Raw genomic sequence first — 24,386 nt, 5'->3', positions numbered from 1 at the left:
TGCCTTGTACATCATGAGCCGATGAAATACTGGATGTCAAAACAATAAAGGCATCGTACATCTTCAGGCTCACAGAGGGCTGGGTTCTGAGTTGGTTTGATTCAGCTGTAGGAGTATACATCTAGCCTGTAGAAACCCCAGAGTATGCTCAGTTTCAAGGTCTCCCAGAAAAGGAGGCTGTAATGTGGGGATCCTACACTTCTAAATGGAAAGACATGTCGTTCTTTGGAATGCAGTTCCCTCAGCTGCCTTGTGACCCCTGCTCTCTGGTGGGTGAAAGAAAAAGGATGATTTTGCACATGATCGAGCTCTTTTCATTTAGGATGGGAGTAATGTTCTCTTGCAGCTTTCTACATTCTAAGTGGAAGCAGAATTCCCTCCTCAACCAGCCAACGTTGGAGATGATTTCTTGAGAGTAAGGACTAAGCAGGACCATCAGAGGACACACGTCACTCTCCCATTTCATATTTGTGTCTTTCCTCCGTGGACTATTGAAATTTACCGGGGCCCTCAGTAGCCTTCTAGGGATGTGTTATAATGAGAAATCGGAAGAAAAGATAAGGTTTTCAAAAATTAGTTTTACTAAGCAATTCTAAATTGAAAATTGTTATTTTTTTTCCCGACTTGTTTATTTCCCCTATATTTCAGGTTTTTCTTATATGGTGTATAATGTAACCTTTGAAATTTAATCTAGGTATTTGCCTGTGAGTAATCCTGAGCAACTAACTACGTGTGATAATCTAAATATTTTGTTTCTAGAGACCAGAAACAAAAATAGAATCCATATCTAGGCCAGAACCAAAAACAAGTCCATGTGCAGTGGAGCCAGGGGGGGAGATTGAGCATGGACGTACTTAGAAAGTGATCAGTTCTCTTTGACTGCATGCAGAAAAGTCTAGAGGGAGAGGCAGATTCCAGACTGGAGACAAGTTGTATAGGCTCTCTGAGCCTCAGTCTCCTTTGGAGCAGAGTGACGTGGATACTTCTCAGGAACCCTCGAAGGTGTACGTAATCAGATACATATAAACACTGAGCACGTTTGGGTGCCCTTGAGCACCCTTTTTCCTTATTCAGGACTCAATCAGCTAATCAATAACTGGAGCTAGATTGTTTAGTGTGTGTTTACATTTTAATTTTTTCCCCAAGAGTGAATGCAAAAGCTACTCGTTCTACAACTCTGGGTATTTATTAAACATTTAGATTTGTTTAAAGTAGGAGGAAGAGCTATGAATGCAACTCATCGTGCAGGTCTAAGTCTGTCACTTAGCTATTTCCTAACGACGGGTGCATGGCACAGTGCTGGGGTAGGGATGGGGGAGGACCAGACGTGTAGAAGGCGTGATCCTTGTCCTCAAGTGGTTCCAGTGGTTTAAGGGAAATAAGACACCACTACAGTCCTAATGTGAAAAGTCTTAAGTGCCTTAAGAGAGGCACAAAGTGCCCTTTCACTTGGGAGAAGAGCAATCACTTCTGACTAAGAGAGACGAAGGAAGCTTTCATGACTTTGGCACTTAAGCTGGGAAGAGGAGAAAGGCGAGGATTTGAACACATGGAAATGAGTAGGAAAGCCACTGAGGGAATGAGCAGGAAGAGCAAGGTGCAGGGTGAGGAAAGCCCTGGTGCAAAGAATAGTGGCAGGTTTGGTGGGGACAGCACGCGGAGTGAGCTGGAGGAAAGCGTGCTTGGCAAGTGACCATGTGTAGCAGTTTTCTTTAATTTGCACAGCAGTTGTGTTACTGGGTGCCGTATTGTTCTCACTTTTAACAGGTGAGGAAATTGAGGCTCAGGAGGGTTAAGTGCTCTGTCCAAGGACAGTGTAAACCCAGTTCTGGGTCTGAAAAGGTTAGACAGACCAGTAGACTAAGTTTAGAACAGGGGGAGCTTCGATTGCCAGAGTAAGGAATTTGGATCATATACTGTAGTTCAGAGGTCAGCAAACTACAGCCTGTGGGCCAAATTCGGCCCACTTCCGGTTTTGGAACTAAATTGACTAGAACACAGCATCGCACTGTGGTTCCCTCATGTATTTTTTCAGGCTCCTTTCACACTGCAACAGGACGGTTGAGTTGTCCCAGAGACCTTACAGCCCGCAGAGCCCAAAATACTGGCTGGAGCTGACTGGGAGTCGCTGAGAGTTTCTGAGAATGGAAGTGACATTCTCGGAGCTGTGCACTGTTAACTGAGACCGCGCTGATCAGGAGGATGGGTCGGAGGGACCTGTTTCAGTCGGGCGGGCTGTCGTCACTGCACTGCTGAACTGTGACAGCAGCCGCCCAGCAGGTCTTCCAGCCAAAACTTCAAAGCTCAGAGAGTCTAGGCAGGCACAGGAAAATCACTGTGCAGACGAGCCAGTAGGCGGCACTGCCTGGCGGCCTCGGGGCTGAGAACAGGACTGGCATGATGGGAAGGGAGGCAGACCGAGGTGCTGCCGCACCTTCCAGTTTGACAGGGGCGGGCAGAACTTCAGATTCTTGGGTGGAGTGTCTGCATTCCACGTGCTGGCACCTGGACTCACGTTTATTTAAATGCCCTGTGGTTGAAGGAAACGCAATTGAAATTTATGTAAACCCTCTGAGGTTGACCACACTGCCGACCGCCACTTCGCAGTCTCCTCCCACGTCATTACCAGAATACTGATGCTGCGTGACTGTCACGTGACCAGCAGCAGCAGCGGCTGCTGTAGCTTCTTCCACAAGGATAAGACCCTTTGCCCATAGTTTTTGAAGAGCATTTGGAGACAAGACAGATTGACTGACTGACCGACCAACAAGTCAGTCATCTGACCATCCATCCCTTGTCAAGTCAAAGCAGCTTTTAAGAGCTGCCTGTATGCTCTGTCATAACAATGTATATAAGGCAACTAGACTGTCAGAATATCTAAGCATTTGTTTCTTATCATAGATAAGTTTTGTATCGTATGATACAAAAGCCACTGACAAACAGCCTTGCCCTCCACAAGTGATGTGGAGTCTAATGTCAAGGACATACAGAGAATCTAGCGAGAATTTGCTGGTTTGTATTTTGCAGGACTGGTTTTTAGCATCCGTCATGTTGTATTCAGGTGAGAGTAAAGGACTTCATATTTTAATGCACCTGAATGGACTTGAATATTTTCCCCAAACCATTCCTGATGTCTGAATTTTTACAGCTTAGAGATTAGTCACTTAGGGGGAGGGTATAGCTCACTGGTAGAGTGTGTGCTTAGCATGCACAAGGTTCTGGGTTTAATTCCCAGTACCTCCATTAAAATAGATAGATGATAGATAGGTAGATAGATAGGTCAGCCGGCCTAATTACCTTTCCTGCCAATAAAAAAAGAACATTACTAGAGATTAATCACTTACAATTATTTGTTCATTCATGAACTTAGTATTTATGGGTCACTTAGTGTGTGCAGTTTTACTGTGCAAAATGCTAAGGAAAATAGTGAAGTCGTCTCTCCTATTTTTGAGAAGCTCCCATTCAGTATAAAAGGCAGGTTCATAAAAACGATCACAGCACAGGGAAACAGATGACTTTGGCAGGAGGTGTCAGCTATATCCCACCAGCTTTACCTTTCTCTATGTAATAAATGTGCCTCAGGATAGGAAAAGGTGGGAAGATATTCCACTTTATTAATAAAGTGACTCTAGATGTCCTAGAAAGTCTTAGACAGGACCAACTACATATTTACGGGGCTCCTTGTTCATAAAGTAAGACTTTCAGGACAGCGATTGGAGTGTGTTAAACTAAGGCGCCTCGTGCGGCTGTGCGGGTTACGAGCCCCGGCTGCCTCGTGGGCTCAGCATCGGCAAGAAATTCACGTGAGCAAGTGTTGTAGTAACGGGTGTAGTTGCTGTTCCGTTGGTTTGTTCATAGCACGTGTATGCATGCCAGCTGCTTTCTCAAGGGCTAGGAGCACAGCAGTAAAAATGACAGCCACCATCTCTACCCTCTTGTATCTTACTGTCTGAGAGGTTTGTATGTGATAATTTTCAGTTTCTGGTCCACTTATGTTTTAACTGCATTCTGAGGAAAGCATTTAAATGGCCAGTGAATCTTACTTTTTCTTTATACTTTTAAATATACAGCATAAGTTGAGTATATAACTTCCATATATATATACATAATACATTTTAATATTATAATCTTATAATATATAATATATTAGTACATAATGTATAATTTTATTATACATAATATATAATTTTCCTACAAGGAACAAGTGTTCTTTTGGCTATGAGAAAAACGAGGTTGATAAATATACTTAGAAGCTCTATAATATTTGAAATTTAAATTTTATTTATAATACTTACCTCCAAGAACCTTGGAAAAAAATATGAGGAAGTAGATGCAATCTTTGAAGTTTAATCATTTCTTTTATTTATTTGGTTGAAAAATTTGTGTCATGCCTGCATCAAAGTGTAGCTTCTGGTTATGACTCTTAAAATTTGTGTTCAGATCAGAAAAACTGAGGTGAGCTCCTTGGTTTGCTAAGTCCTGGAATAATAGCCTTAGTTGATTTCGTTTTCTTTCAGGACACACCTAGATGATATTACTGCAAGACAGTACTTAGCTGATAGCTCCATTTGTTTTATTTGTAGTGAAAAACTATTGCCCTGCATTCTTAAGGAATTCCTTCATCTCTGTGATGGAAGATTCCATAACAGTTTTCCTTTATTGACCACTTGCTATGTGTCAGGTGTACTAGATGTTTTATTAGATGTATTAATCCACTTAGTCCTCACAACAATACCATGTGGTTAGTATTATATGTATCATAACGTTTTCTACATAAGGAAACCGAAGTTTAGAAAAGTTGATTAACCTGCTCCAAGTCTGGTAACAAGAGTCAAGCTTCGCTGGTGCTGAAGCTGCTTGCCACCAAGCTATGCCCTCTCCTGATCCTTTATGATTTGCAAGCATGGCCTGTGAAAGGGAGACAATAATTGAATGAGAACATTTAGAGGAGAGCAGGATGGAGTCACCGAGATCAGAATTGTCCTGCGAAGTCTGCGGTGTGCATGCCAGCCTGTAGTGCGCCGAGCAGCCACTGACCAAGGACGAGAAGGTTAGCAGTGAAGACTGGACCTTAAGTTGGCTCGCAGCCTCCCTGCCTTCACATCCCCAACCACCATCATACTGAGAGAATGTGGAAAGTGATTGAGAAATTCGGGAACTAGGGGAGGCACTGCGGTGCCAGGAGCATAGTAGAAGACCAACTCCGAAAGAAGAGACCAGAATTCAAAGGTGAAAAGGAACTGCTTAAGCAAAAGATGACCCCCAAAAGTTCCCTAAAAGTTAGGGAGCCCAGAGAGAAATAATAATTCTAAACCATTCCACTGGCATTGAAATTAAAGTGTCACTAATAGGTGCTCCCTTTGACAACAAACCTCGCTGGAGAGAAGCCAGTAAGAGTAGATGCTACAAGCTGGGGCCTCATTGACGGCACCATCGTCTTGTCTGCAAATCCCTCGGTGGTCAGTCTCCAGTGTAGTCTGACCTGGATTTGATCCTTCTGTGCATTCTTTACTTGTGTGGGTGTCGTCAGAGATGCTGCCGCAAACAGAGAAGTTGAGTAGGCACTGTGGTGTGTACACACAGACCTGTGCCAGTGCTGAGAAGCGCCCGCTCTCACGGCAGCTTTGCAGATGCATTTCTTGGCTGTATAAATCATTGCTCATCTTTGTCTCATTTTTCTTTCTTTTCTGGCGCACAAGTCAGCACGTTAAATTGATTTAACTAACTTGTGCATGTGAGCAGAGAGATTGGATTACTAAGCATGTGTTTCAAGCAAATTGTGCAAAATTTCCTAAGTAAAGAGCTGAGGTGCTCAGCCACTTCAGTATTAAGCAAGTGTGTGATTAATATTGAGTGAAAGATTTTTATCTGAGGCCCTGAAGAAAAAGCATGTTCATTTTTTTAGTGTCTCATTTGGTGCGTCTTTAGTGTTTTTTAGATATCTTTGAAGAAATTTTTAGAATAAAGGAACATACTAAGAAGTCAGAGAAAGACAAATATCATATGATATCACTTATATGTGGAATCTAAAAAAAAAATGATACAAATGAACTTATTTACAAAACAGAAAGAGACTCACAGACATAGAAAACAAATTTATGGTTCCCAAAAGGGAAAGAGGGGCAGTAAATTAGGAGTTTGGGATTAGCAGATACAAGCTATTGTATATAAAACAGATAAACAAGGTTGTACTATATAGCACAGGGGACTACATTCAATATCTTGTAATAGCCTACAATGAAAAAGAATATTAAAAAGAGTATATTTATATGTATGACTGAATCACTATGCTGTACACCAGAAACTAATACAACATTGTAAATCAACTAAACTTCAATTTTAAAAAAAATGAAGAAACATACTCAGGATACTGTAACACCCATGTTCCCATCACCTAGAATTAACTGTTAGCATTTTGCCACATATTCTTTAAGATTTTACAATTAAAAAATGAAGTATCATAGATAAAAGTGAAATTCTATTTGACATACTGCCTCCCAGTGCCATTATCTTCTTCTGTTATTCTAGTGATCACCTCTGTCATGAACACTAGTATCTTTCCAGTCTGCATATAAATAAATAGATGTTTACATGTATGTTTACATACACGGGGCAGGCATCCGTGAACGGTATAGTTTCGTGGGCACTGTTCCCCGACATATGTACAAGGTAGCATATTTCCCGCACAGTAACAATAGTAGTGAAGTGTATTGAAGATTGCACTGTATCTAGAGCGGCAGCAGTCCCTTCATTGACTCTACATAACCTACAGTGTTGTTATTATCCCCTTTTTTAGGTGCACAGAGAGGTCACTCGCCCAGGGTCACACAGCTACTAAGTAGTGGGGCTGAGAATTAATCCCAGTCAGGCTCTGGACCCTGAGCACTTGACCGCCAGGCTAGATGGCCTCTTCACTCCGTCACTCTGCAGAATTTGTCACTCTTTCAGTGTTGTGTTTCTCTGATACCCACAGTTGTTGAGTTCATAGAAGCAGTTTATTCCTTTTCATGGTTAAATGAATTCAATGAATATGCTCTGTAAACAACACTGGATGGTGCTTAACACTTACAAAATGGAAATAGTGAAAGTCTCTATCTAACAGGGTGGTCGTGCAAATTAAATGGTTTAATTCAAATAAAGCAGGTAGAACAGTACCTGGCATGGAGTGTGCACGCGGTGAATGTTAGCTATTACTGTTTCCTGTCATCATCCATCCATTGTCCTATCGAACCTGATAATTTGGTTGTTTCTAATTTTCCATTATTGCATATGTTGCCACAGTGAATGTGACCCAGTGAAAGCCCTGTGTCTAATTATAAAAGTTTCTTTCGGGTGTCTCCCTAGAAGAAGAACTGATAGCTCACAGAGTATGCTTGTTTTCAGTTTCACTTGACGCTGCCAGAGCCCACTGTGCCAATTCACACGCTCTCATGCACTGTTTGGCAGTTTCTGTTTCCCCACGTCCACAATAATAGTTGATAACTGTCTGACTGCTAGATTTGCTGATCTGATGGATGAGAAGTACCATGCTGATGAACTGATGAGATGGATAAGAAATAATATCTTCTTGTGGACTTGGATTTTTTGTAACAGCCTTATTGAGATGCAATTGACATACTGTAAAATTTACCCTTTGTGTACAATTCAGTGGGTTTCAGTATATTCTTAAGTATGGGCAGGCGTCACTGTTCCCTGGTTTTAGCAGAAACCCGTGACCCATCGGAAGTCACTCCCTATTCAACCCTGTCCCCAGCCCCTGGCATTGCTGATCTACTTTGTGTCTTTGTGGATCTGTCTACTCTGGACATTTCACATAAATGGAAGCATGTAATATGTGGATTTTTTCATTTACATTAATGGTTTTGAGGTTCATCCACATTGTAGTATATATCAGCAGTTCTTTCCTTTTTACAGTCCAGTAATATTCCATTGTGTTAATATACCCCATTTTGTTTATCCACTTATCAGCTGATACAAATTTGAGCTGTTTCTACTCTGAGCTATTATGAACAGCTATAAACATTCATATGTAAATTTTTATATGGACATACATTTTCGTGGTCTTGACTACGCATTTATTTATAGACCTAGCAGTGGAACTGCTGGGTCATATGGCAGCTATGTTTAACATTTTGAAAAACTGCCAAACTGTTTTCCAGAGTGACTGTACCATTCTCCGGTCCCGTCAGCAATGTATGAGGATTCCAGTTCCTTCACATCCTCACCTCCAAACCTGTTACGGCCTCTCTTTTTCATTCTAGCCATCCTCGTGGCTGTGAAGTGGTATCTCATTGTGGTTTTGCTTCGTATTTCTCTGATAACTGGTGTGCCAGTGGGTCACTTGTATGTCTTTGGAGAAATGTCTGTTCTGACCCTTTGCCTGTTTTTACACTGGGTTTTGTCTTTCTCTTTGAGTTGTAAGAGTTATTCATGTGTTCTGAATACAAGTCCTTTATCAGATACATGATTTACAAATGTTTTTTCCCATCTGTGGGGTGTCTTTTCACTCTCTTGATGTGAATTGGTGAATTTAATATCTGTAGTCTTCATATGTTTCCCCCAAAATTCAATTTTCAAAATTGTCTTCATCTTATCTGCTGAGTGGATTACAAGCCAGAAAGCCTTAAAGTATGCACTGAAAGTGAAGTGAGTACAACTAGTATTCCGTACATCAGAAACTCCATCACTGGTCACAAAAGCGTAGACTCCCCAGAGACATGAAGTGAGCCCCTCCGCCAGTGAAGGGAGTTCCGTTTTGATAACCCAGAAGAGACACCTTTGCAGAGTTTGAACTTAAAAATGAAAAGCACTGAAAACCATCCCTTCTGTCTTCAAACTGCCGGTTGATTGGTTCAACAGCATTTGGGTTTCTGTTTAACCTGACCTCTTCCTTTTTCTTCCTTTCTTTTCCTCCTCTCCTCTCCCCCTTCCCCATTTTGTCTTCAGGTTGAAAATGGCTCAGGAATCAGTCAGCAAGTTAACATCAGAGAAGAAAGTAGAGACGAAGAAAATCAACCCCACGGCTAGTCTGGTGAGATGCATGTTTCGTCACGACCTCAAGAGTTTTCATTATCACTGAGGTGCACCCAGGAGTGGGTCTGAATTTAAAGGATAAAACTCAGAGGAATGAGTAGTATCTGGGTTCTCAGTTCCCGTCCCAGGGAAGCATATGGTAAGAAAGAACACAGGGGAGGACGGAGTGAGGAAGGAAACACAGCTTCATGTGTTCTCCCAGCAAATTTGAATAAGGTCATTTCCTGATAAACCAGGTGTAGTCACTTACCATTTCACACCCTTCCACATCATGAGCCCCCTCATCTCAAATCACCATTCTGAAATGTTTAGGCATTTTCACCTTCATCAGTCCCTTTTCCCTGTTAAAGAAAGGGATGGGGACTATGCTCCTTCGATAGCTGGTCAAATGGAGATGCAGGAAGATACAGCCTACCTCACTAGCATCACTTCACAAATGGATAGCAGAAACCAGAACCAGATCCTGGGTCCCCTGACGTCTCTCCCTGGGCTGGACACTTGCAGGCTAGTCAGTTTTCCTTGCTGCTAGGGGAAGCTCTCCTCCACAGTCCTGTTTTCAGTAAGGATTGCAAGGAATCTCCATGTTACAGTAGAAATCCTGAATGGTTAGGAACCCAAGGTGTACAGGTTCAAATCCCAGCTTAGCCACTTACTAGTTATGAAGCTTTAGTGAAGTTACTGGGCTTCTTCATTCTTCACTAGTCCTTTTTTGCCAGCTGCTTTAAATCCTTCGACAATCTAAGTGGTGTATAAATTCTCAAGTGAGATTATTTCTGTTGATTGTCTGAGACATTCTCCTGACAGCCCCATCAGCAGCTAAAGGAAGGTTGAGTGAGGTTGATGAGTGAGAAATGGGAAAGTCGGGGCCATACAGCCTGGTTAGGGACAGCCACCGTCAGCGCGCAGCGCTCCGGCAGAATGGACACATCTCTGCGCTCATTTGACAGTGTTTTCATCACCCTCACTTGTATGATTTTTGGTAGCAGTGGGCTCAAACTCTGATTTTTGTCGTCCTCCCTCATTGGCCACTACTCCTTTCCCCGGGCCTCCTGGCTAACTTTTACAGCCAGACCTTATTTCCAGGGGCAGAGAGGATGGACTCAGCCCTGCGGACAAAGAGGAAGCCGTGAGTTGACCGGGGCGTGCTCTTACAGGTGCCGCCTCCACGGTGCGCAGGCTCCTGGTTGTGATCTTAGATTTGTTGGGGTTGTTTCTTTTGTTGCCAGTTTGTTTTGGTGGAAATTAGGGAGGAGCTTATAAACTGATTCCTGATTCAATTTCACAAGTCAGGGGTGGGATCCAAACTCAGGATGGGTGTTTAAAAATTATCTTGAGTTTACATCCAGGCCAATTTTGTAATTCTCTGCACTGTCACATCTCATAGCTCACAAGCAGCTGAGGACATTCTCAAAGGGCTCCTCTCCGCACCTGCTCTTTCCAAAGAAATGCACTTGTCCCATTTCTTTTTTAGCCTTCCGTCTGTCCACCTTGAAGAACAGACATTCTCATCCTTACGATGCTTAATGTATTTACTTCTCTAAAGTCGTAGAAACAGCGAGAGTCCATTTTTCTGCTTTGTGTACTCTTGTTTATCTCACCAGCAGACTTCCACTTCCTTCTTCATTAGAAGGCTGTCCCTGGGGAGGAAGCTCAGGAAGAGCAGAGCAGAACATCCTTGGCAAGACAGGAGCTTCTGCCATTCAGCATAGACGAAATCGTGTCTTTTTCCGTTTTGCCCAGCCTTTGTTCAGTTCTGCCAAGTTGGTTATAGGTGGCCACAGTCAACTTGGAAAGAGTGATTTTTCATATCTAGACTCCCTGGGAACTATTTCTTGAGCATTCCCTAATGAGAGGAGTCTTTGAGTAACACCACAAAGTTGGGAACTTCATTGCAGAAAACAAGAACAGAACGGAGCAGACTGGCATTGTAAATGCTGGTGTTTTTGATGGATATAGTTGGTTGATTAGCTGGTTGTTCACGTGGTTTGTTTGGTTTGGGGAGAGTAAGGTTGGAAGGGGTAGGAAACAGGATTTCAGGAAAAAAAGGATAGAGATTCTCTCATTTCTAGGGCATGTGGTACAATTCTCTTCAGTATTCTAGACTAACACGTGAGAAATGTATCAAAATTTGAAAAAGGTGAAAATTTAGACAAAGGAAGAATAATACACTCCATTTTTTTTTCTCAAACAACAGAAAGAAAGACTGCGTCAGAAGGAAGCCAGCGTGAGCTCCAGCTAAAACAGAGGCACAGAGAAATGATGACGGCGAGACAGAGGACCTTGCGTGGTCCTTTGTAACACCAGAGCTACAGGAAGTTCTTGAAAGATATGTTACTAATATGTGTCTTTTGCTCCTCTTTTCTGAGGTCACTGGCAGTGAGCACCTCGTGCCTTCTTAAGGAAGCCCCTTGTTAAACCATAAGAACAGTGAAAATCTGCTGATGGAAACATTGCAGGATTTTTGATAACTGTTTGTTGTAGAGGTCCAAAGTCCGCTCTGTTATAAGACCAGAAGAAACACCAAGCTTTTCCATTTCTTTTTAAAGCAGAGATACCAAGCTTTCTAACCCAAGCCTGATACATGTAAACTTGTGATAGAAGAAGAAAAGGATCTTTTTTTGACGATTGCCTTGAGCAAGTTCAAGCCTTGGTCTGTACACGCTGCTGGTTTGATTACTGATCTTAGTTTTCACCCTACTGCAGCCAGATCCTGATGTGCCCTCCTCGCCAAAAATGTTGAAATTTACTCAACTATTTTTTAAGAGGTCCAAGACTATGTATTTCCCAGACTGGAGGAATGGATATTTTTTCCATTTTTTTCATGTAATAGAAAAGACAGAAAATGGAATTATATGTGGGTGGAGAAGGGCATTAAATAGCCATAACCTTCATCCTGGAGAACAAAGTATGATACAGGGAGTTGACATCAGCCATTAGCAAGACCCGTGCTTTTGTTTTCATATCAGTTCATTGTGGTTTTCTGGATTCTCCACCTCTTCTGTCCCAGCAGAAACTGATACCTGAGCAGGGACAGACTTAGGGTCAAAGCCCTTGCTTGGACGAGTGACCCAGTATCAGTCAGGGCGCATTTCACATCTCCAGTCGTTCGTGTGTGGGTGATGCCACACTGATCTACAGCCGAGCTGTACGCCATGTTCTGGGACCATGTGTGGCTGGACCTCTCCCACCAGCTCCAGGAGGCAGTTTGTAGACAGGAGAGCAAATGCTACGCACAGCCTTTTATCATGACCTTGACTGACAGGCAAGTGACATACAGTGAAGCAGGGGTCTTTGATGTCAAAAAATAATTTAGGGCAGAAAAAAAGTTCTTTGTTCCATCAAAATGGAAAGAAGGTAATTACGCTGATATCAAACTTGGAGCGAAATATCATTGCAGAAGCAGCTTTATCTGACCCTGGAAGCCCGTGTGACCACTACCCCTTGAGTCTCAGGGAAACCACCTTGGACTGCTCTCCTGCCACTATTACCTTCAGCCACCACTCTTCACATCTGTCTTGCGAGGGGAGAAGAGAGGAGACTCAGGGTGAATTGAGATGAGGATCAAAGACTATCAGGTTTCAACCTTGAAGGGAGAGAGGTCCAAGCTTTCTCCTCTGATCGGCAGAGGACGGTGTGGAGATGTGCAGGAACCTTAAAACCCTCCCTGATCTGGCTGCCACACGTGGCCTGCCTGTCGCCCCAGCACCTTCCCAGATGCTCTCACCTTTCCAGGTACCTGAGTGTTCACCCAGAACATGCCTGCTAGACATCAGCCCCCTCAGGGACCCCAGAATAGTTTCAGCTAATTAAAGCAGCACCGTGTCCTAACACCATGTCCGTCCTGGGAGTCAAGAATGCACAGTCAGGGTCAGATCAAGTCAAGAAGCCATATTCATGTAGGTGCTACCACCTTTTCTGACAATCCAAAAGAAAAGAATATAATACTGTGGTGTGGTTTTTTTTTTCCACCCCCAAATAAAAGGATAAGACAAGCCAACACAGAAGAACCAGTAAGAACTTACATGACTTAGAAGAAGTTGCTTGTGAGCAAGCTTTTCATACGGCCTTCTTAGAATATTTCTCTTCATTTTCACTGAACTGTGAAGAAAGCCTAACAAATTTCTCAATTTAAAACAAATGCTCCTTACAGCCACCCCGTGCTCTGTGACATTCCTTCTAGTATTACCGTCCAAAAGAAAAGAAACGCCTGTTTTGCCCAGGCCTTGGGCATCAACTTTGAGCTCAGAGAACAACATTAAGTCTAGATCCTTTCGAGTCCTTAAAGACTTGATGGAAGACGGCAGCGGGCAGCTCTCACTGGGATCCATGAAGGCCACTTCAGGTCTCTGAGTAGGATGCTCACAAGAAAACCACTGGACAGAAGCAGGACTGGCACTTTGGCCACATGACCCTGCAAGACCATGCTCTCAGGGACCCAGTGCTGAAGAATAAGGAGTGCAAACACTGAGTTTGAGAATTAGACAAGTGCAGCCCAAGTTGGGTTTCATCCTCGTGGACAGACTAGAAACTGGCAGTAAAATACCTAAAGAGCGCAGCTTGCCTACCTCTCTGCTGGGGAAGCCCAGCGAGTCCAGTGTGTGTGAGTGTATTAAGACACCGTGGCAGGATCCCCACTGTCCTCACCCAGTTTGTATCTTGCGTTGTGTGTCTGGACGCCCCTCCCGAGTCCACACGTGGACTGCTTTGGGACAGCACCCTCATTCCTAACTTGATGCCAGGTAAAGGTTTACAAGAGTCTGCTCAAGGTGGGCCGTCTAAAACAACCTGCCAGCCCTTAAAACGATCCCTCCCAATCGCAGCTGAGATTGTGTTAACTGCAGAGGTATCTCTGAGCTTCTCATGGGGAGGAAGTAGCTGGGGTAGCACTGAGCATCTTGGGCACTTCTGGCCAGCAGGGTCAAAGTGGCTGTTCCAAGCACAGCCCTGCCTGAGCGAGAGGGACAGTGGCCAGTATTTCTACTGTGTGTTTAACCAGACACTCACACTTGACTTATGAGTCAGACTCAGAGAAACCTTAGCTTATAAACAACATCATCTCTTCCTAGCCAGGACTCATTAAATCTGAGGACATAGCAGAGAGCAGTTCAGAGTCTCGCATGAGTAACTGGCATAGGCATCGAGCACACAAGCACATTGTGTGCTGCACGGAAGCCTGGTGCAAACACATTAGGCTAAAAACAGGTCTGTGAGGCATCAAAAATCAGGTGCGGAGGTGTGCTGTGTGGCTTTTTAACTCAAAAAGAGGCAGCTTACAGGAGGGGGCGTGGCTAAGGGGAACGGTGGCCAAGAAGAAATGGATGGTACGATGATGGTGAAGGCCCAGGGGTCACAGGTCGGGGACCTGCTGCCCAGCAGTTGCCTTCTGAATCGTTGGGTTGATGTCTGTGCTGTCTCTTTAAACATTCACTGCAACCACCTAGGAACTATGAAGAAAGAGTTTCTGAAATCTGGGAGGTAGAATTAGGAGATCCAGTGGTGCTCCTCCATCTTTAAATGTTCTTGCTGTAACGAATTGGCAATGTGGTTGAGGAACAGAATGCCAGACTGGGTGCTGGTCTCCGACCCCTCCTCTTCCCAGTAAGGACAGTAGAAGCTACACACCTGCTGAGCCTCTCTTAGGTACCTCCTTTTCTCATAAGGACCATAAGGAAAGGCATTTCCCTAAATGAAACGCTCATATGCTGCTGGTAGAAAAACCGGAAACACTAAAGGAAGGAATAAAACTCTTTGATACTGGAAACCTCCAGCCAGATGAAGAAGTCATCGGTATGGTCCTTCCAAGACCATGATCAGATGTAGCAAGAGATGTGTAAGTGTATTTTTGGTAAAGGTTTGCCTGTTGGACTGGGATTGCGTCTCTCTCTCTCTCTTGATTATACTACTATATAGGGGAATTTTCATTTTATTTCTATTCAGGCTTTCTCGGACATCATATTTTCTCATTTCTATTTCTACTTCCTTCTCGCCTTGTGTCATGGGTGCAGATCATTGTATACGGCAGCCCGGCAAACAGTGCCTCATCAGCCAGCCCTGAAGAGGGATTAGCAGTGCAGATCTGTGGGCTCTTTCGCAGGAACCAGACTTAACGTTGGCCTGGGAGGCTCTTCATTCCCTGACATTCTGATTGATCTCTTTTGTAGTACTCCCCACCCCTCCACCCAAACAAAGAGAAAACCAGTTTGGGGCTTTCTGTGTCAAGGGGAAGGAAGAACTTCAAAAAATATAGCCCCCCCCCAAATATCTAATGCAAATATCAAATATCCAATTTTATAAATTGTCTAAAAATTGCTAACAAGAACTGTTAGATGTGAGCTTCATTTTTTTTTTTTTGATCCTGCCTACCTGTTCTAATCAGAAAGAAAAAAAAAATGACCAAAAGGTGAAAGGGAAAAAGCAGCAACAGATTTGGCAATCCACAAATGAATTACTTCCTGAACCATCAGAAGGCGGTGGGTACATATTGTGAAACCCAGTGTTGTAGAAGTCCTAGGCACGTAAGAATTTGAATAGCTATGAGGGCTGATGAGTGTAGACAAAGTAAGAGCTATCTAATGCCCACTTGAGACTTCAGCCTAAACCGGGCAATTTTTAGAGTGTGTATTCGAGAGAGTCAAGTATTGCTTTGAACAGTTTATTTTTGGAAAAGCCACATACAAGGAGAAGTGGTGTAATTTAAGTGGAAGCAGTTGCTAGACCATTATAATTTCCTACCTCTGGTTCTCTTGCAAGAGCAGTTTATAAATGTATGGACCATCCAGAAGACCATGAATACCCCTTTTCATATGTTATGTTAGGTTTGTACCTTAGGGACACAACTGAAGAGAGTGGATTGAATAAAGAAATGAGTTTCATTCATGTCAGCTACTTTGTCATCATAAAGAAATCTGCAGCCCAGGAGAAATGAGTCTGTGTGGCCAAACTTAACAGTATTTGAAAGGAATGGCTAGTTTTTAACCTTTCCAAAATGCTTATAACTCGTTGGACACATTTCCATTTTCCAACTCTGGAGAGAGACAATCTGGCTGCTTGGAACCTTGTCTGTTATTGGTGCAGAATTCACTTAAAGGCACCTTTAAAAATAGGCCTCGGCAGGTCTGGCTCCTTTAGACTCACAGAACGGTATTTATAACTCCGTTAGTGAGTTGAGGCATCGCGGGTCTTAGTGACACAGCTGTATGTGACTGAGAGGCTCATTCTGTGACATTTCTGCACACCCGCCGGTTGTTGACACCTTGTTAGAGCCCTCGAATCGTATTTTCACAGTTGTCCGCTTCCCCTCCCAAGGAGTGGGCAATCTCCCAAACCCTCCCAGATCAGCGCTTTGCTGGGAAGCAGTGGATTCAGGAAAGATTTTAACGTGTCAGACTTGAAGCCAGTTCAGTATCTTATTTGTTCCAAGACCCTTAATCAGCACTGTGATATAAACTTAGCATTTGGGAAATATGTGCAGTTGACAGCTTACCTGGAAATGTGACGATAAGGAAATGGCAGCGAGCTACCTGTCTCTTAAGCCCCTGTGCAGTTTCTCCCAACAAAGAGATGAGGGAAGCCAATGGAGCCTCACTGAGTCGGTGGTCCTGTCCTCACCGGAGCTTACTGGAGCTTACTCTTCCTCTCTGTCCCCAGCCCCTCTCCCAGCCACCTTGGTGGTAAACGGTAACACAGAGGACCTTTTTTTTCTTGTCCTTCCCTTCTCTAGTATGATGGTTCGCTTCAGTCAGAGCTCAAACGAATTCTTACATATTATGTCAGTGAAGTACTTGTTGGTGAATATCTTCTTCATCCTATGATCTGCGGGAGACTGATTTAATCTCGTTTTTTAAATGAAAGCGGTTGCCAAAGCCATTAATCTATTCTTCTGCATTCCAGCTATGCTCATAGAACTTGCTATTTTTTTAATCTCTTAAATATGCTAAGAATCTCCAGTCTATCTCCTTTTCTGAAAGCTGGTTCATAGACCTCTGTGGGCTGTTTGCTTTTTATGCTTTGTGTGAAATTTGATAGCACTGGGCTAGCCGATGAGCCCACAATGTTCCACAGAAAATCACCTCCAAAAAATTCGGCCTTCTTCCCCACGGAGGAAACAACCTCCTGTCACCCTGAGGCTGTTTTGTAGGATGAGCATTTCCCTAAATTCTGTCTGTGTAGACACCAAGGGGTTCTCGTGTTTTTAAAACTGTCAGAGTATCTTAAAAGAGGATGAATATGTCTGTCCATATACAGTGTGAGCTGCCGGTGTGTGATGTTACAGTTAGCGTTATCAAGTAAGAAATGAGTTGTTTTCATTCCCAGTGGTTTGTCAACATCTTTGGCAAAGTTGTACATACTTTGCTTCATTGATCTCTTCCAGGGCTTGCTTTGATTCTTGTCTCATGGAACAAACTTTTTTTGTTGATTCCCCTGCGTCCGCTTTCTGAAATGAGAGGCCAATCCTGTAGACCACAGAGCGTAAGGGGAAATGGCTCCCTACCTCCGTGTGACTAGGATGGGTGTGTTCAGGAATGCACAGCTCTCTGGGAACTCTCGGGGTGGATTTTGAATTCCATGTTTCTATGAGATGTATAAAAATGGGTGAATGGCATACAAAGATTGTACTATTTTCCCCAACTCAAGAGATTAGGGGGTTCAAAATCTTTACATTTTAGGTAGGTTTGAGTGACGTATATAGAGCTCATTTTTTTCCCCTTCTTCTTGGCAACCTGTCCCTAGCTATCATCTTATTTCTTCACATCTGACCACCAAGGCATAAAGAAGGTGGTTTCACTTTACATAATTCTCTAAAGATGTCCATTTCCTTTCAAAACCAATTCATGAGTGAAGGAAACAGTCTCGTGACAATTCTCCTCTCTGCCCAGGGTGACGCACAGGATTTGGGGTTTACCAAAGGGATAGGACTATTTCAAACAGTAATTTTATAATTCTACAATTCTTCAATTTCCCAAGACAAAAATAATACGACCCTACTGTTGATAGGATGTATAATCTTTGAAGAGTATAAGTGTTAAGAAAAAAGAGCTTCCTTTAAAGAAAAAATCTTAAGATATTCTTAAAAAGGCAGAAACTTCTAGAAATTGAATACTGCTTTAAGATTTCTTTAGAGAGAACATGTCCTTGATTCATCGCAGTCTTTCCCTGTCACTGAGTTTTAATTTAGACTAACATGGTGATTTAGGGCATCATGCTTTGGCCTGGAAAACCCACACTGGCCTGCATGCCCAGAACCTAAGTGAAATCAGTCAGGGTCCTAGTAGGAATCAGGCCTAACAGAAATGTCAATTATTTCAAGTCCTTTAGGGTTTAATTTTCTTAGCAACATCCTGGACCCTGCTTCTGAAAATTAACTTGACCCACGCAGTTGTGTGTCTTCATTTTACCTTGTGAGACTACGGGTAATGGGCTGATGGAAAAAAACAAGAGAGGCAGGAGAGAAGGAAAACTTGAACAAGGGCGGGGTGCAGTGTTTTGCTGATACAATGCCTGGTTAGGGAGCTGGTGATCACTGCTGTGGCTGCGTCATGGGCAGCCTTTCAAAGGCAGCTCAAGGCACGTGTACGAGGGCGATGTGAGTGCCCCGTATCTCCTGTCGGTCCGTGCCTGACAATGTGCTGGAAAAGCAGGGATCCTAGTGAAACTAAAATAACTCCATCAAATTTCAGATCTATTTCCATGGGGTCGGTTGTCCATGGAGCTCCCCGTTTCCTCTATGCCTGTTTAAAAGTCCCTTTGGCATCCAGCTTCCTTTTGCTTTTTTCCTTTCAATCTTCTGAATCAGCCTCCCCTTCCTTCGTACCCAACAGCTATTTTTTCCTCACTTTACCTTTCCAGTCTCTCCAGGACCCAGCTTTCTCTGCCTCTCTCCCCTACAGACACCTGAATGTCCCCCTGAGCCCTCCCACCCTGTGCTCCATCCCCCAGCCCTTTGGACAGGGAGCTCTGCTGTCACCAAGAGAGACACGGCGTCGTGACTGTGTCTCTTGTTAATGTCAGCACCACCTCATCACTTAGGCAGAGGGGAAAATCCATAAAAGAAATGGAAAATACATTTCTTTTTCTGTTTTATTCTAATTTATTTTAAGACGGTTGAGGGGAGGGTGATTCCAGTCTTTCTCGATGTCTCAGAGATTTTTTACTTTAAAAGTGTCTAATTAGGGACTATTCTTCTGGTAAGTGATAAATCAGTCCAGGTCACCAGCTATGATGCATAAGACTCAAGTTTTGAATCTCAAGTAACTTTTCTGTGCTGCTGGACAAAGCGATTTAATTCTTTGCAAACATTCTGAATCACAGGCTTTTTATTACCATTTGATTCTTACTACGACCCATGATTCAAACATCTTTGCGAATCTGGATCAGGATGTTGACAATTTGTGGTTATTTTCAGATCGATAGTAACTGTTACACTTGTGAAAGCACTTAAAAGTAAGTACTTAAAAGGAAAGTATAAGCATGTCTTAAATAGTCAACCATTTGACCTGCGAAAAAGTTGGTTTTCTATTTTAAGTATTAGACCGATCTGTGGGTGTAATCTTAAAGGATTTTAAGCAGTAATGAAGACAGTTTAAGAAACGAGAAGGCACTTTAAAGACATGAAACCTTACATTACATGCTCTTGGGTATTTTTTTAATGTAATAAGCTAATTGGATTCAGGTATTTTTTCCCTTTAAATTTTTAAAAATATGTATTTCTAATTTGTTTGCGTATTTAATTTTGTCAATGCTGAGAAATGCTCACTAGTTGAATTTGTAAATGTTATTTGCGACCAAATGAAGTATTTATTTTTAAAAAGAAAGGGTGAAGGAACCAATATTGATTTGTACATAATGAAAATATACATCTGTGTATATATATATATATATTTTTCCTCCTTGACACTACTTGGTCCCCACATCAAGTATTTTTGTACATTAATATATATTGGTTAGAAAATGTAGAGTGTCTATTCAAAGAATTCTATCTCTGTGATAGATTATATTTATCCTAACCTGTTGATACCTCTGTTAATTTGTTTTAAGAGATAGAACTCTATTTTTTGGAATTTGCAGAGAACAACATTCATGGCTTCCAACTGTAAATATGCTAAGGGTATTTTAATAAACCTCGGTTTCATGTCCGTCTGGTGTGCAGTGCAGATGTGTTTTCAGGAGGCATTTAAGACAGCATCCCAACAGTGCAATGATGTGGAGAACGCCAGTCATTTCTTTCCCTGCAGCTCAAGTGCGCCATGACTACTGAGCTGCAGGAAGAGCTGGATCTCAGTAAGTCTGTCATTCACGTTTTCTTCTTTCTTCGTTCTCCCCAGCCATCACCCCAGCAGTGGTAACCTGGCTCACCCTTCAAGGTTAACACTGAGTAGACAAACCAGCCAATCACGGGCTCAGCTATGCTGACCCAAAAGCAACACTGCTTGAACACAAACTGCCCAAGGTGGGGGTGTGGGATGCAGAACCACAAGGATCGGTGACTTCGTGTCATGGGTTCGGTAAGCGATAGCATAGGGAAACAGAACAGAAATGTAACTGTATTGTATTCTAACATTAAACACAAGGTGCAAATTCTTTTCAAGCAATGATATGACACTTGCAGATATTTAGAGAAAAACTAAAAGACATTCAGCAAAACACTCTTCTGTTAAATAGAAGTGTGACTCTGTTTTTTAATTGAGTCATTTGTTCCGTATTCCTGAATGCCATGCGCTCTTGAGTTCTAGAAGGTTGCTGAAATGTACCCCAGTGTGTACAGATACATTTAATGAACATAGTTATTATCTGGGGAGACATTTCATCACTAGGTAGTCTTCTAAATCAGTCACAGAGCTGCAAAAATCTTCAGACACTGGACAAAATCTCCATTTCACAGAGTAAAAACTACTGAAATTCAAAGGACTTGCTGAAAGTCACACTCAGTAAACACATCGAGACTAGAATCCAAAAAAAAAAAAAAACAGACTAGAATCCATATTGGCCAAAGCCCTGGTCACTGCTCAACTCATTTATCATGTGATAACTTTTTTTAAAAGACTCCACTGTGGGGAAGAGTTCTAGAACTGTTGTTTGGAAAGGAGGGTCCAAATGCTGCTAAAGGTTTATAGAAGCCATTATTAAAATTGCTCTGAATTAAAGCACCTAAAAGAGTGGGTGGAGGCTTGTATATCAGAGGCCCTAGGAAAAATATTGACTCCACTGTAGGAAGAAGCTCCTCTTTCATTTAACTGAGATTTACTCACCCTTGCTGAGCAGAGTGATACCTGTGGAATTTTTAAGTATCATTTTTGCCTGTTCTTTAAATAATCCATGTGTGCTGATAGTCCGACTAAGAGACCATAAATTCCTGAGGTTCAATATTCCCCTTTGACTCTAGCTGCCCATTTCACCTGGCTATGATATATTCATGGAATTTAAGACTTTAAAGTTGGCCTGCGCTGGGCTTGCCTGCTTGTGTGCCTCCGCGTCTGAGTCTCCTGGAAGTAACGTGTGCTTCAAGCCCATCGTTGCGTGAGGACGAAAGGTAAGATAAGGTAATGTTATAGTTATCAATTGCTTCATAACAAAACACCCCCAAAATCTGGTAGATGAAATAAACAATAATCACTTCTTATTTTTCATGGTTTTTGTTAGTTTGAGAAGAACTCATCTGGACAGTTCTCACTTGGCATCTCTTAGGTGATGTATCTGTTGGGTCTGCAGTCACCAGGATGGCTTGAGTGGGGCTGAAACATGCACGCCCAAGGTGGCTGACTCACTTGGGTGAAAAGTTGTTGCTGGCTCCAGGCTGGGGGCCTCAGTGCTTCTCTCCCTACAGGGCTGCTTGAGTGATCCAAGGTGAAACAGGTAATGCTTTTTTTTGACAAAGGCTCAAAAGCCATATCCAGTCACTTTCATCATATTCTGTTGGTTGAGGCATTTACAGCGTTCTGCCCAGGTTGAGGGGGTAGAGAAAAAGAACCCGCCTCTCAATGGAAGAACGTCAAAACCACATTGTAAAGAGTATATGTGGTGCGACTGTCTTTGGAAAACACAATCTGTCTGAGTAGCTTGCCCTCTTCTATCTGGTCTTGTTCTTTTTCTTGTCATAAAACTAAATTTTAGGTTATTTTCAAAATTGTCCCTACTTGTGTTCCCAACTCTTCTTTCTCTCTGCCTGCACATCAGAGCACAGAAATGTTTGCTTATTCCTCTGAATGCAGGCCTGTTTCTTTATTATTATTGAAGTATAACCGATTGACAATACTGTATATTCATTTCAGATGTACAGCGTAGTGATTCAGTATTCTTGCAGATTACAATCCATTGTAAGTTATTACAAGATAATGTGCTATATACATTAAATCCTTGTTGATTTTCTGTTTTGTATACAACAATTTATGTATGTTAATTCCAGACCCCTAATTTGTCTCTCCCCATTTCCTTCTCTTTGGTAACAACAAGTTTCTTTTCTATGTCTGAGTCTGTTTCTGTTTTGTATATATGTTCATTTGTATTATTTTTCAGATTCCACATATAAGTGAAATCATACAGTATTTGTCTTTCTCTGTCATGTTTCACTAAGCATAATATTCTCTAGGTTCATCCATGTTGCTACAAATGGCAATATTTCATTCCTTTTTATGGCTGAGTAGTATTCCATTGTGTGCGTATACACACTTTAATCCAGTTGTCTGTTGATGGGTACTTGGGTTGCATCCATGTCTTGGTTGTTGTAAATAGTACTGCTATGAATGTTGGGGTCCATATATCTTTTCAAATTACAGTTTTCATTTTTTTCCGGATATGTACCTAGGAGTGGAATTGCTGGATCATATGGTAGTTCTATTTTTAGTTTTTAAAGGAACCTCTATGCTGTTTCCCATAGTGGCTATGCCAATTTACATTCCCTCCACCAGTGTAGGAGGGTTCCCTTTTCTACATATCCTCCCCAACATTTGTTATTTGCAGACTATTTGATGATAACCATTCTGACCAGTGTAAGGTGGTATCTCATTGCAGTTTTTTAAATTTTTTGATTTATAATCATTTTGCAATGTTGTGTCAAATTCCAGTGTAGAGCAGAATTTTTCAGTTACACATGAACATATATATATATATATTCATTGTCACATTTTTTCTCTGTGAGCTACCATAAGATCTTGTGTATATTTCCCTGTGCTACATAGTATAATCTTGTTTATCTATTCTGCAATTTTGAAATCCCGTCTATCCCTTCCCACCTTCCGCCACTGCAGTTTTGATGTTCATTTCTCGAATAATTAGCAATGCTTACTATACGTATGTCTTCTTTGGAAAACGTCTGTGTAAGTCTTATGCTCATTTTCTGATTGGGCTGTTTGGGGTTTCTCTGATACTGAGTTCTATGAGCTACTTATATATTTTGGGTATTAACCTCTCTTGTCACATCATTTGCAAATATTTTCTCCCATTCCATAGGTTGTCTTTTCATTGTATTGATGGTTTCCTTTGCTGTGCAAAAGCTTTTAAGTTTAATTAGGTTCCATTTGTTTTTTAAAATTTATTTTGCTTTGGGAAAGCGATCCAAGAAACTACTACTACAATTTATATCAAAGAGGGTTTAGCCTATGTTTTCTTCTGGGAGTTTCATGGTTTCATGTCTTCCATTTACATCTTTAAACCATTTTATTTTTGTATATGGTGTAAAGAAATGCTCTAATTTCATTGTTTCACATGTGGCTATTCAGTTTCCCCAGCACCACTTGTTGAAGAAACTGTCTTTTCTCCATTGTATATTGTTGCCTCCTTTGTCATAGATTAACTGACCATAGACGCATGGGTTTATTTCTGTACTATTCTGCTCCATTGATCTGTGTGTCTGTGTTTGTGCAAACACCATGCTGTTTTGGTTACTGCAGATTTATAGTATAGTCTGAAGTCTGGAAGGGTTATACCTCTAGCTTTGCTTTTTTCTCAGGATTGCTTTGGCAATTCACGGTCTTTTGTGGTTCCGTATAAATTTTACAATTATTTGTTCTAGTTCTGTGAAAAATGTCCTGGGTGTGTTGATAGGGATTGCATTAAATCTGTAGATTGCTTTTAGTAGTATGGCCATTTTAATATTTATTTTTCCAATCCAAGAGCACAAGATATCTTCCCATTTCTTCATCCATTTCTTTGAATCATCTTCAATTTCCTTCATGAATGGTTCATAGCCTTCAGCGTGTTAAGTCTTTAACCTCCTTGCTTAAGTTTATTCCTCAGTATTTATTTTATTGATGTGTTTTAAATGGGATTTTTAAAAACTTTCCCTTTCTGGTATTTTATTATTAGTGTATAGAAACACAGCAGATTTCTGTATATTAACCATGTATCCTTCAACCTTGCTG

The 24,386-nt window shown here is 41.9% G+C and overlaps 1 protein-coding gene across 13 annotated transcripts in view; it reads left to right on the top strand.

The window, feature by feature from the left end:
• Nucleotides 1–24,386, top strand: part of FMN1 (formin 1) — a 432,624-nt gene that overhangs the window by 376,038 nt on the left and 32,200 nt on the right. For 6 of the 13 annotated variants that reach the window (XM_072962721.1, XM_072962727.1, XM_072962720.1 and 3 more), the window contains 2 exons: nucleotides 8,947–9,031; nucleotides 11,228–20,165. In XM_072962721.1, coding sequence (XP_072818822.1) covers nucleotides 8,947–9,031; nucleotides 11,228–11,272 — 130 coding nt within the window. In that variant the 3' untranslated portion in view covers nucleotides 11,273–20,165. Of the gene's footprint in view, nucleotides 1–8,946; nucleotides 9,032–11,227; nucleotides 20,166–20,264; nucleotides 20,311–21,412; nucleotides 21,560–21,669; nucleotides 21,883–24,386 lie in introns of those variants that run through there. The other 7 variants (XR_012073400.1, XR_012073398.1, XR_012073397.1 and 4 more) reach the window with 3 other exon arrangements.

This window comes from Vicugna pacos, chromosome 6 (assembly GCF_048564905.1).
Source record: "Vicugna pacos chromosome 6, VicPac4, whole genome shotgun sequence".
Taxonomy (NCBI): domain Eukaryota; kingdom Metazoa; phylum Chordata; class Mammalia; order Artiodactyla; family Camelidae; genus Vicugna; species Vicugna pacos.
Note: the sequence above shows the minus strand (reverse complement) of the source record. Positions and strands in the feature narration are given on the sequence as shown.